The following is a 12,410-nucleotide window of genomic DNA, read 5'->3' on the forward strand; positions in this document are numbered from 1 at the left end:
CTGTCTATGATCTGATGGGGTGGCGGGCAAAATCTCCTCACTTATTCTCTTTTAACCCCCACCACCCCTTTTGTTCTCCTGTTCCCCCTTTTTGTTGGCGCTGTGCGGTGTCAGGCCCGGGGGTGGATATGGGAGCCAAGGCATCGTTGGTGGGGGCTTCGACGCTCACTCCATCTCCCACTCTGGAGAACATCCAGGCAGCGTATGAAGATGGAGAGTTGGACACCGCCAGTGAGCTGATCCAGCAAGCCTGCTGTGTGGAGTGCAGCGCAGGGAGTCCCCGGATCGACGGGGTGAGTAGACTTAAAAATAAACACGGCCATCGCCTTTACAACCGCTTTCTTCATCAACACGTGACTTGTGTAATGTGGGTGGTAAACCAGGCTTGGGTAAGCTGATGTTGACTTAATATTGTTTTTTAAAAAAATCACATTTTGGCCAGTCAGTGTCATCCACCTCTGATGTGATGTGTTTGATGCTGGTGGCTTGATTACATATTTCATGTAAAACAAATCAATATTTTACTGGTCCCTTACGGGAAGACTGACCTTCACCCTCATTGATTTGATCAGTTTCCACACAAGCATGCATGAATATGGTTTTATTATTATTATTAGTAGTTGTAGTAGCAGCAGCAGCAGTGGTAATAATTGTATGAATAGAAGTGATATTAGCATTAGTATTTCATGTATTTCCTTTTTTTCTCAATGGTGAGCTTTCATGTATGGAGGTCTGGGATGTAATTCTACGGGAAACCCTGAATACTCTGAGGGAGTAAAGCAGTGAATGGATATAAAGTTGAATATCAGCACAAAGACTGGCTGTCGGCAGCTTGAAAAAAAAAAACCCTTTGTGTTCTTAGTACTGGCAACAGTACCTGTATTGGCCCTCAGAAACCCATTTCACTGAAGCTCTGACTGTGCTAACTGTCTACTAAAAGGAAAATACTGTATACCTGTACCTGTCATTTGGAATATTTGGAGCTGATACTGGAAAAAGTTAAAGATGCTGAATTCAGGCATAAAATATTGACTATTAGCAATGTCAGCCTCCAAAATCGTGTATTGGTGGAATGGTGGTGCAAACAGAAAATGACATGCATCTGTTGTCAAGACAGATCTTGTCTTTCCTGATGTATCCCAGTGTGTCAGTGTGGGTCTGCCGCTGAGATAGCATCGTTGGGCGGCTGAACTCGCCACTGTGATGCACAGTGTTTCCTGCAGTGTTTCACTGTACGCAGTGATGTTTTGAAGAGTGAGTGGGTGTCCTGGGCTTGTTGTTGGGAATGCATCCTTTCCAGGCATCATGGGAGATCTGCCCTACTTCTGCCTGCACTAACATTAACATACTGGGTTGTTAATGAGCCTGGATCTCAACAGACAGGAGAACTGGAAGAGAGAGTGTGAAAAATAGAAGAAGCATTTTGATGGAAGTGAAAGGTTGTGGTAATGTTGTAATGTAATGTTGGAAATTAGCCTATGGCTACAAACTGGCATATTTACATGTGAAATGTTTATCAGTATGCACTGTCCCTTTTAAATAAATAAATAAATAAAATAAATGTCAGGAATTTTTCTTTGATGGAACCGCTGAGCTTACTGAAAAATTCTATGATTGACTCAGAAAAATCCTGACTGATCTTTCTAGGATGTTTCCTCTACTTCCTGCTTGCTGAAAATTTTCAGTCACTTTTCATACATGGCATGCCTTGTACCCTTGTATTTGAAAATCATTAGAAGAAGTTATTTGGTTTCAGGTCAGCCTGTGCACAATCTTACATAAACATGTCTCATTTACACAAGAAATGTATTGAGAAGTAAGAAGATTAGATCATATTTAAGAAAAGTTACACCCTTTGGAGGTCAAGTGATTAGGTGAGGCCAAAATGAAATTTCTGCTTGCCAAACACATCTAGTGAAAAGTTCTGAAGTTCTGAACTAAATTCAGTCTTTTATAATGGTATCAAAGTAGTGCTGAAATTTCACTCGTGCAACACTGAGAATGAGGCAGGAGGAAGGTGGACTCACCTCATTGTCTTGAACACAGCCTGCTCTACTTGGTCGGCTGCCACAGCTGGCTCAGTGTCCTTCAGACATGGATTTGAATTGGGTCCGTCATGTTGTACCTAAAGAGCTTAGGCCTGTCGCTTTGCACGCCAGCCGGTGTTCAACTGAAAAGCTGCCTTTGTGTTTGACCACCCAGAGCAGGATCCTGTAGGATTCTGCAGCACTTATCAGATCCTGTATACTTGCCACATCTTGATGCTAGTCAGAAAAAAAATTACATACCACTGGTGTGGTGTGCGTTACTCGCAGATGCAGAAGTGCCAACTGTGAATTTTTCTGTTCTCACCTGATTGAGCCACTGGAATTTGCAGCATCTCACAGTTTGTGGCTGCAGTGACAGGAAATTCATGAATTCATTCTCCATCCCACGCCTGAATCAGGATGTATGAATTGTGTTGCTTATCCTTTGTCCCACTAAGCGTCAGGGTATTCATTGTGTTCTGTTCCCTCACCACATAGCCATCTTAGTGGGAAAAACAGCTACAGCCAAAAAAATTAAATTGTAGTATAGTTTAATAACTGCTGTGAAAAAGGGCTATTACAGGACTTTTTGGGGACAGTGATGGTCTTCCTTGCTTTTCTTAGGTATAATTTTCCCCTTAGACTCCTGAGGACAGCATAATTGCACCTTGACTTAACTTGAATAAAGGAAGTGTAATTTCTAAATAAAAGTATCAACTTATTTGTAAGAGAGTGGCAGGCATGTAAATGATAGCGGCCACTTCTGTTTTTATTGAGCGCTAGTGTATTCATTGATAGTTGCAGTTTTAATGTCAGAAGCATGTAATCTTACTTGTGTACAGCCTACTAGGATTGCTGCAGTGCTGCTCATATGGGTGACAGGAGATAACATAGTTCCTCTTATAGTAATAGCTATACTTGAGTGTTTGAACTGATCAGTTACAGTGGAGAATTTAGAGAAGCCGTTGGAGCGATTTGCACACGTTTCCTCTTTTGTGCAAGGCGAAAGCTCGTTTTCATTGAGATTGATTTGTACTGTATGGAAATGAGATGAGTCACTGCAGTTTTGTCAACGGTACATGTGTTCAGAGATTGATCTGCCTTCCACTGAATATACAGCATATACCTAGTGCCTAACAGAAGTTATGTTGTCTGCAACATTACAGCTACAATATCTGTAGTGCTCTTTCTTTATTCTCTAGGCAATAAAAACAAATCATAATGCACTTATGTCTTACTCATAAGGACTTATGAGCTAATGCATTATGATCATACTTGTAAAACACTTTTACACACTATTACATAACAAGTTTTCAGAGTTTGTAAAAAGTGCCCTTATAATGCACTATAGATAATGCACCTGTAATCTTAGACATTATTACTGAGTTGACATGTTGTTGTTGTCTAGTAATCATAATCAAGAAATTTATGTATAAGCCCATTTCATCTTTGTTTGTGGCAAATAAAAAGACAGAAAAACAGATTTTTGGTATTATTTAATTTTTGCAGCAAAATCAGCTTCTACAGTATAGTAGTAAAATATGGCTATGTATTAGAATACCAAACATTCAAACATTTTAATGACAGAGGTATCTTCGCTGGATGTGATATATATCTGTTTGAACAGTTGAGGATCTGTTTGCTGCAAAGGGATATTGTTCTGATTGTTCTGATGATGCAGCAGCACTGGTTGGGTCGGAGCTAAATTACATGACAGAGATAAAAACACGTGTACATCTTGTGGTTAATTTTTGCCCTGTCGGATCTGTAGCTCTGTGAGGATGCAGGGTCAGATGCACAGTTGTTGAAGGATACATTGGGATACATCTGACTCAAGGTGTTTGGTGTCAGAGTCAAATATCTGTCACTTGAAGAATGTGACACATACTCTGAAACTTAATTTATTTGTAATAAACCTGCTTTTTATCCTATTATATCCAGTTGTTTTTCCTTTTATATGGTCATTATTGTTATCATTATCTTGCAGTGCTTCCCTGCTTCAGTTGTATTACCTACATTTATTTTATTGTGATGGTTGCTTTTCTTGAAGCAGCTGGTAAACTCTGTGCCAGTGCACATTTTATTGACTAAAACTATGACAATGACAATGACAATGAGTATTTGTCAACGACATGTTCTCCAGGACTAAAACAAGACAAAACTATAAAATTAGAACAAAATAAACATTAGACAACCTTTGACAAAAACTATGAAATATGATGACATTTTCATCAGCAAAAAAAAGACAAAAATGCTGACTTCACTATTGATATTATGATGATGATGAGTGCAATATAAAAGCAAAAGCCAGATAAAACATAAAGGAAGCTATAATGAGGAATGTGGATCAGTCTATTTATAAAGGTCATTAACAAAATTAACAAAATGTTAGGGATAAAATTAAAACCAGCTCAGAATTGGCTGTCAGAATTAACATTGATCTAAGCCCAATCCAAATGAAATTTATCATTATAAATTGTTTTCTGGACCAAAACCGGTTCAGGACTAAATTTGGTGTTTGTTTGTTTGTTTGTTTGTGTGTGTGTGTGTGTGTGTGTGTGTGTGTGTGTGTTTTCCCTCTTTTTCTCACACTTTAGTCATACCAAATTCCAGAAACTTGTGTTTAACAGTGCTTGTCACTGCTGCCCCCTGCTGTTGGTGTGGGGAGGGTGCAGACTCCCACCTCTGATGTGTTTCAAGAAATTGACTCCCAGTGACTCCGCAGTGAGTCCAGGGCCCATTTCAGGTGGTTCTTATGACCGTCACAGTCAGCCATTATTTCCTGCTAACAAAACAATAAATCTGCCCACATGATGGCATTCAGCCTCTCACCATCTCAGTTGCTTGGAGCAATCTGCAGTGTGGGGCTCCTCTCTGAGCAGACATGTGACCGATACAGCCAGTCAAGGTGATGATAAGCAGGCTCGTCTTATTCCCAGGTTGCTGGTTGTCGGTGACCTCACCTCCACCTATCTTTGAATGCCTTTTTGCCAAATTGAAGAACCAGACCCACAACTTTTGATTTTGCATGTTTAGTGCAATATCTACAAAATATATAAACTTCATGTTTTTGCTAAGCTTTTCACAAAGCAAGCAGTCGCATTTTAGAACTCTGATATTATTTTTCTTACCTTTTATCCAGCCACTGGTTTCCATTCATTCCACTACGAATATGAAAATGAACTATCAGAGACTTCAGACATTCTGCGTACCAGTATGCCATCATCGTAATACTCGTCCACATTAGTTTTCCTTAAAGCAGCAGCACTTTTGTGTCTTGATGACTTGAACTTGGGCAGAGTGAAATGGTTCCTCTCCTACAAAATAGTCCCTGGGGAAACGTTTGCTTTACACAACCAATTACCAGTTCTGTGGTTTATGAATGGTGACGACTTTGTTTGCCGCAGAAGCAGAACATTAAAAGGTTGTAATTTAACCAAAAATCCAAATTTGAAAATGGAGGGATGTTGATTATCTGTTGTGAGGTCTGTAGTTCCCCCACATGATTTGCAAAATGGTTTGTCGCAATGTAAAATGTGGGTCAATTGAAGTAAATGGTCCAAACATTCAAAATCACTAGTATAATCCTTGTTAATGTGATGTTAGAAGAGACATTCAAGTGGGATGACATCTTGCTGTAACTTGGAAGTGTTCATACATGTAACTTTTTGGAACACCACATCCAAAATTATTTGTATTCGTACATCTAAAAGTTACCATAAATGCCTGCAGCTGATTGTATTAGCGTTCCTATATCTGATTATTTTGATGTTTGTAATATTGAACGATTGGTGAATTCCCTGGTATGTTTATCACTCATATGGTGGTTCCACAGTTCATGACGTTAAGTGGGGGATGTCTGGGCCTGTCAAAAAAATTCTCATAGTCTGCTTGTAATCATTAAGATTCTGAATCATACCCTGCCTACTCTGGGGCAAACATCTTGTGTTGATTACATTCTGGGACAGATTTACCTGGCGTAAACTGAAATGAGTAGAAATGGGGTCCAACTGGTCACCGGTGGAGGCCATTTGAGGTCAGAGATTGCTTAATGGTCCTTTTATCTTTGACGTAGGTGCGTCTCCTGTGTGTGGCCACCCAGCACGGCGATCTGCAGAGTGTGTGCTACCTCCTAAAAGATGCCCATGTGACTGTACCCCAGGAGCCGTCGGACAACAACCCAGCCATCCTTGCAGCTCACTATGGCCATGCCAGCTTGGTCAAAGAACTGCTGGACTCTGTACCTGGTAGGAAGAACGAGGATTAGGTTCATCAGTGGACACATTGCAGGTCTTTAATTGATTAACACCAGCCTGTTATTAGTAAAACGCCACAAAGACACAACAGCCTGTGCAGTAATAGGGTCAAACTGGTTAAATGGGAGCAATCCTGGACTTTTTGATTGAACATCAATGTTCATGAGTGTCATCCACCTCTGATGTGATGGACATGATGCAGTTTGAATGATTAGAAAGTGATTTAGTATTGATCAATATTGCAACTGTTGTCTATGGGAAGGCCATAATCTTAACTAATTCTAACATCGTTGTGGATGAAATTGCACAGCACACATGGCTGTGTTGATCAGACATCAATACAGTGTTGAATACTTGGGATTGATTTGCATTGAAACAGATATCTAAAGATATTTATTATCAGTACAAAATAAGGGCTATCAATCCAAAAAATATTAGTGTTGACCTTCAAAAACCTTTCAACAAAAACAAGAGGAATGGGAATATTAGTACTAGTTTTTGCTGTAATGGTGGTAGTAGTCTGTTGTGTTTCTTTATGAACCTCCCTGACTTGTTTTGGTCTCTGTGCCAGGTCACTGCCTGAGGAAAGATCTGTTGAACTGGATGTTGGCGACAGCTTGCCAGCAAGGGCATCTGGAAGTGGTTCGGCTGCTGGTTCACAGTTACGATGCTGATGCCAAGGACTGTGCCATCCACAGTGATGAGTTTGCCGTAATTACCGGCCTGCCACTTTACGCGGCTGCACGAGCAGGTAGATGGGGGATGGCACATGACTTGCCTCTGGATTGTCCTGAAAGTGTTATGTTCACGTAGAGCGCTGCAGACGGTGTGAATATGGACACTCTATAACACTATCAGTTCCACTTCACTGATACACAATCACTTCATCAAAACATCCCAGTTGCTGCAGTGTCCTCTGCATTTTGTGATGTTGCAGCCTGAATTCAAAATGGATTAAAGCTGGAATCTATATGTGTGCACCATCGCCACAAAAACAACAACTCAAATCCTCCAATGTGGATCCAACACATTAGGCTGTGTTCAGATGAAGCTTTATGAAGTCCTTTTCAACAGAAAGGTATTCTCTGGTGCTTCAGCCATGTTTGCGTCCACATGCGACATGCACTCTTCAAAGTTGAAACCCTGTCTACTTTCACATGGATTGTGTCTATCTAGCTGCATTCAACAACAAATATAAGAGCAGCTCCTTCTGTAGTCCCATCAGATACAGAATGCAATTAGAAAACTTTGACTGAATGCAACCTTAGACTACACTGCATTTTTCTCTCTTGACATTTAGTGGCAGTTTGGAGGGAAAGTAGCAACAATATTTTAAAGGGAATTCATCCTGTGCGGATTGCTTATTAAATTTCACTGCCAGCCTCTGCTATAGTTCTGTACTTAGTCATTGAGGAGCATCAGAGCGAGTGCTCAGTCCAGCTTTCATATTGTCTGTGTTTTCTGTTGCAGGCAATGAGGAGATAGCCTGGTTCCTACTGGAAAATGGTGCAGGCTTCTCCTCATACACCCTGATGGACCACCCGGCCTTCAGCAAACAGCTGCTCAGACAGAAACTACAGGAGGCCTCCAATACAGAAGGAGAGGAGGTCTGTGCTATGTTCATGCAAGTGTTGAATTATTAAATTTCATTGATTTTCTTGACTGTGAACAAGTAGCCTCTTCATACCTTTTCTGTCTGAGTATTTTTAGAGGTCAGTCGTTTTTACTTAAAAGGACCATATCAGAGGTTCTGCATATTTAGAGTAATAGCTTCAAAATGTATTTACCTTACTCCTAATCTTTTCCCAAAGCAAGCAGTTAGGGTTAGAACTAATTTTTCCTCTCCTTTCCCTTTTATTCGGCCATTCGGTTTCCATTCATTCCACTACGATATGATAATGAACTTTCAGAGACTTTCTTAACTCCAATATTCCATCACCATAATAAAGTCGAAAAAATAATCCCCAGGGAAACATTTTCTTTAATCAGCCAATTTTCAGTTCTGTGGTTTATGAATGTTTACAACTTTGTTAGCCACAGAAGCAGAACATTATAAGGTAGCTGTTAAGGTGGCTGTAAAAATTTTTGTTGCAGTGTAAAATGTGGGTAAATTGTAGTAAATGGTCCAACATTCAGTATCACTGGTATGGTCCTTTAAAGCTGCTTTAACAAAGTTTTTGTTGTTGTTGTAAAAATGTGCCGGTTTTTCTGCCTAAATCACAAACCTTCCATGCCTTCTAAGTGAGAGGATGATTAGAGAACAACATACAATTTGCTAAATTTTAAAGTCACTGCTTGTATTTATTTGAAGTTCTGCTAACATGAATATAAGGGCAGGTTTTTGAGCATATTTCAGAATTTCAATATATTCTCAAGCATAATATAAAAATCTTAAATGAGACATTTTCAGAACAGCTCTGATCAAAATTAGAGAACACTTTCAGATACCTCTCAGTTATTGGTGTTAATCTGGCACCTGGTGATAATTTACTTAATTGTCGGACACACCCTATTGATCTGGCAGCTCTCCTGGTTACTTTGCAAGATGGCAAGCTGCTCTAAGGTGACTGAAACCCTGCGACAGCAGGTTGTCCAGATGAAGGCGAAAGGGATGACCCTCTCAGCCACTGCAAGAGAGGTTGGGCGTTCCAAGTCTGTGATTTCAAGAATATTGAAACTTTATAAGGACACAGATTCATTTAAGTCCCCCAAAAAGGCTGGTCGTCCACGCAAAACAAGTGCACGAGAGGACTGGATTATGCAAAGACTCATTGGGGAATCGGTTCAACACTGCAGCTGGAATTGTTCACCAGTTCAGTGCTGAACACAGCAAGGATCTGTCTCAGCACACAGTGTCACACCGTTAAGACAATTTGGACAGAAAGCCCACTCTGCAGTGACCAAACCTCTCATCAGCAGAAAGAATAAAAAGGCTAGACTTGCCTTTGCTGAGGAGCATGTTGTGTGGACAGAGTGCACTTCAGTGATGAGAGTAAATTCAATTTGTTTGGGTCTGATGGGAAACATTATGTTCGGTGTCAGACTGGGGAAAGACTGAACCCAGAGTGTGTAAAGAAGTCAGTTAAATTTGGAGGAGGAAGTGTCATGGTTTGGGGGATGTTTTCTGCAGCAGGAGCTGGGCCTCTTGTACAGCTACATGGCAGGGTGAATGCAATGCTTATGTGAACCTCCTTCGGCAACATGCAGTACCCTCACTGCAAGGGCAAGACAATGCCCCTGTCACAAAGCAAAACAGGTCAAGCAGTTCCTTGAAGCTCAGAAAATTGAAACAATGAAATGGGGCCAGGCCAGAGTCAAATCTAAACCCAATAGAGAATCTCTGGAAAATCCTTGGCGACAAAGTAATGGCTAAGAAATCCACTACAGCTACCGAACTGTGGAAGAGACTGCAAGAAGAAGAATGGACCAAGATCAAACCAGAGCAGTGTGAGAAACTAGTGATGTCCTGTGGGCGCAGATGTGCTGAAGTCATTCAAAGAAAGGGCCTCTACACTTCCTATTCATTTTTGAATCCTATAGCCCTAAGAAAGCATTGTTTAGATCTTCTTTTCTGACACAATGGTCACTGTTCTCTAATTTTGCTCGCTGTTTTTTTCACAAAATAAAGGTTTTTGTTGAAGTGCCTTGGTTATTTAAATAAACATGCTAGTACAGCAGTGGTATAGCCACAGCTGATATTCTATCAAAGTCTGGACAATGAAGAAAAACAATATTGCAGAATATATCAAGTATTAATAATTTGTTCTCTTAATTTTGATCTCCACTATAGTTGGTCCTCTGTTTCTCACCATGCAGTCTCTGTCTCTGCAGGCTTTCAGTGTGTGTTGGAGCGGTCTGCTGCTACCGTGGCTAGAACTGGACTGGTTCATGGATGTTTCCTCTCGGATCACTCACTTGGACCTGTCGTCCAACAGCCTGACTGCCCTGCCCTCCGTGGTGCCCTGGGGTCTCATCCAGCTCCAGTCTCTGGATCTGTCCAACAACCTACTGAGAGAGCTGCCGGCTGCCCCCAGCTCCCAGGAGGTCATCTGCTCCAGGTAGACACACCATTGCAGACTCATTACTCCCAGAATCCCTGAAAATAATACTGATGTGGGAGGTTAGATGGGAGGGAAATGTTAAGATGCAAATGGTAGCCCAATGTGTAGGTACAGACAGATATCATATGGTATCAGTTATCACCTCTGACACGATGGATATTATGCAGTTTGCTCAGTTACATTTATTTGTGGCACACCTAATTAATGCTATGCATGGTGTCTGTTGGCATTGATTCTAATTACTAATTTTAAATGGATACCACAAATGTATGCATGAAGATTATTATCATCCTAGTTTTCAACTGTGTTTTGAGTAATATCATTATTATTCTTTTGAAGCATACCGGGGCCTGTAATATGCAATGAAAGTCAAAATGCTGTCGTGGAGACTTTTCCACTCTGAAAAGAAAACCGTTCTGGAGGAAACACTGAATACTTGGAATATTTTTGGTGTGAAACTGTTTTTTGTCATTGTGGGCTTTAGGGAGTGTGGTTTGCTGACTTTGATTTTAACAAATATGTCAGGCATGAGAATATGCATCGGAATTCTGCTGTCTTTTTTTTTTTTTTTTTTGCTCTGAATGACCTTGGCCATTTAAAATTTCGCCTGCTGCAAGACACTGAAATGCAAAAGCATACACGGAACAAAAATTTTGCTCATGCTGATTTTGAACTGTATTTAGAGTGTAAATACAGGCAGTGATTCTGAGAGCCTTTCTCAGGGTTCTTAATGGAAATGTACTGCCCGTTCATGTAGGAACCACTTAAACTGTGTATTTACACCGTCAACCAGCCTTTTCAGACCTAAAATTCCTGTACTGGTATTACAATTCAAAGCCCCTTTTTGGGCAAAACATATTCATATATAATTAAACATAGTCAGTCTCTCACACAGGATGTTGCCTTCCTTGTTTTTCTCAGTTTATTTATCGTTTCTCTCTCCTCTTCTGTCTTGTTTTATTTTGAGCAGCATTTCAAAAAAGTAAAGCTGCCTATTTATTTCAGTAGGCAATGTGGTAGAATCAAAGCACTGTCGAGACCTAGTCCAGTGATTATATTGGACGTTTGTGTTGCTTTCTTGATCTGGGCTTCCACTAATTGTTTGCCTTGTGACGATTGAGAGGAAGCCAACGCTGTGAGATTGTTGATTCTGAAAATCTCTCTCACCTACCCCATTTCTACTCATTTCAGTTTATGCCAGGTAAATCTGTCCCAGAATCAGCTGACCTGCCTGCCATCTGGGCTTCTCCATCTGACGCGAGTCCAGAGAGTCTCTGCTGCCAAGAATCAGCTAACATCCCTGTTTGACATCCCTCCTGGTACGCATCAGCCCAGGTTAAATTGTATTCATAGGTTATGTGTTTATGTCTGCATGTATCTCCCTCCCTCTCTCCTTCCCTTTGTCCTCTGCACGAACATGAACCCCTTGTTGCTGATTGGCTGGAATAGTCTTGTGTGGCCTGGTGCGAGACACTTTTTTTTTTTTGCCACTCCGCTCTATTTTCACTGGCTAACAGCAGCACACTGACAGCTTAGCTTGTCTATTCAGAGAAGCGGTATCACTTCGGCTTATTTTTCATATTCAATCTATGTTATCACAGGCATACTCCTGCTCATTCATTGGTAGTTGAATTGTTAGGTCTGTTTGATAAGTGATTTACATTTTTAAAACAAATAATAATTTAACATATTGTTAAATTATTGGAGTCAAGATTACTGGTAAACATCTACTCCTTCAAGATAATTTATTATGTTCTACAACTCATAAACATACACTAACACTACATACCAAGTGTTTGAGCAACATATCTCCTCTGGGCTACAAAAGATCCATAGTAAAATTCCCCCATTTGCATACATTTAATCACTTTGATTATTAATTTGTAAGCATTTTTATCACTTCCATTTTTTTCAGTTACCTTTTGTTACTCCCACTGCTAAGATTTGTGGCTTACAAAACTCACTTTCTCTTCCATAATCTATTTTAGAACAATGGATTCAAAGTGATTTGAATTACCAACAGTTGAAAGCATTATTTGCTGTTGATTAAAAATCAAACCAGATCA

At 40.3% G+C, this 12,410-nt stretch overlaps 1 protein-coding gene across 3 annotated transcripts in view; it reads left to right on the forward strand.

Annotated features, from left to right (window-relative positions):
- Positions 1-12,410, forward strand: part of lrrk1 (leucine-rich repeat kinase 1) — a 93,130-nt gene that overhangs the window by 17,028 nt on the left and 63,692 nt on the right. For 2 of the 3 annotated variants that reach the window (XM_030045751.1, XM_030045759.1), the window contains 6 exons: positions 115-293; positions 6,103-6,274; positions 6,855-7,034; positions 7,754-7,890; positions 10,115-10,341; positions 11,536-11,663. In XM_030045751.1, the coding sequence (XP_029901611.1) occupies positions 115-293; positions 6,103-6,274; positions 6,855-7,034; positions 7,754-7,890; positions 10,115-10,341; positions 11,536-11,663 (1,023 nt within the window). The remainder of the gene's footprint in view (positions 1-114; positions 294-6,102; positions 6,275-6,854; positions 7,035-7,753; positions 7,891-10,114; positions 10,342-11,535; positions 11,664-12,410) is intronic. The other variant, XM_030045768.1, reaches the window with a different exon arrangement.

This window comes from Myripristis murdjan, chromosome 3, assembly GCF_902150065.1.
Source record: "Myripristis murdjan chromosome 3, fMyrMur1.1, whole genome shotgun sequence".
NCBI classification, from domain to species: domain Eukaryota; kingdom Metazoa; phylum Chordata; class Actinopteri; order Holocentriformes; family Holocentridae; genus Myripristis; species Myripristis murdjan.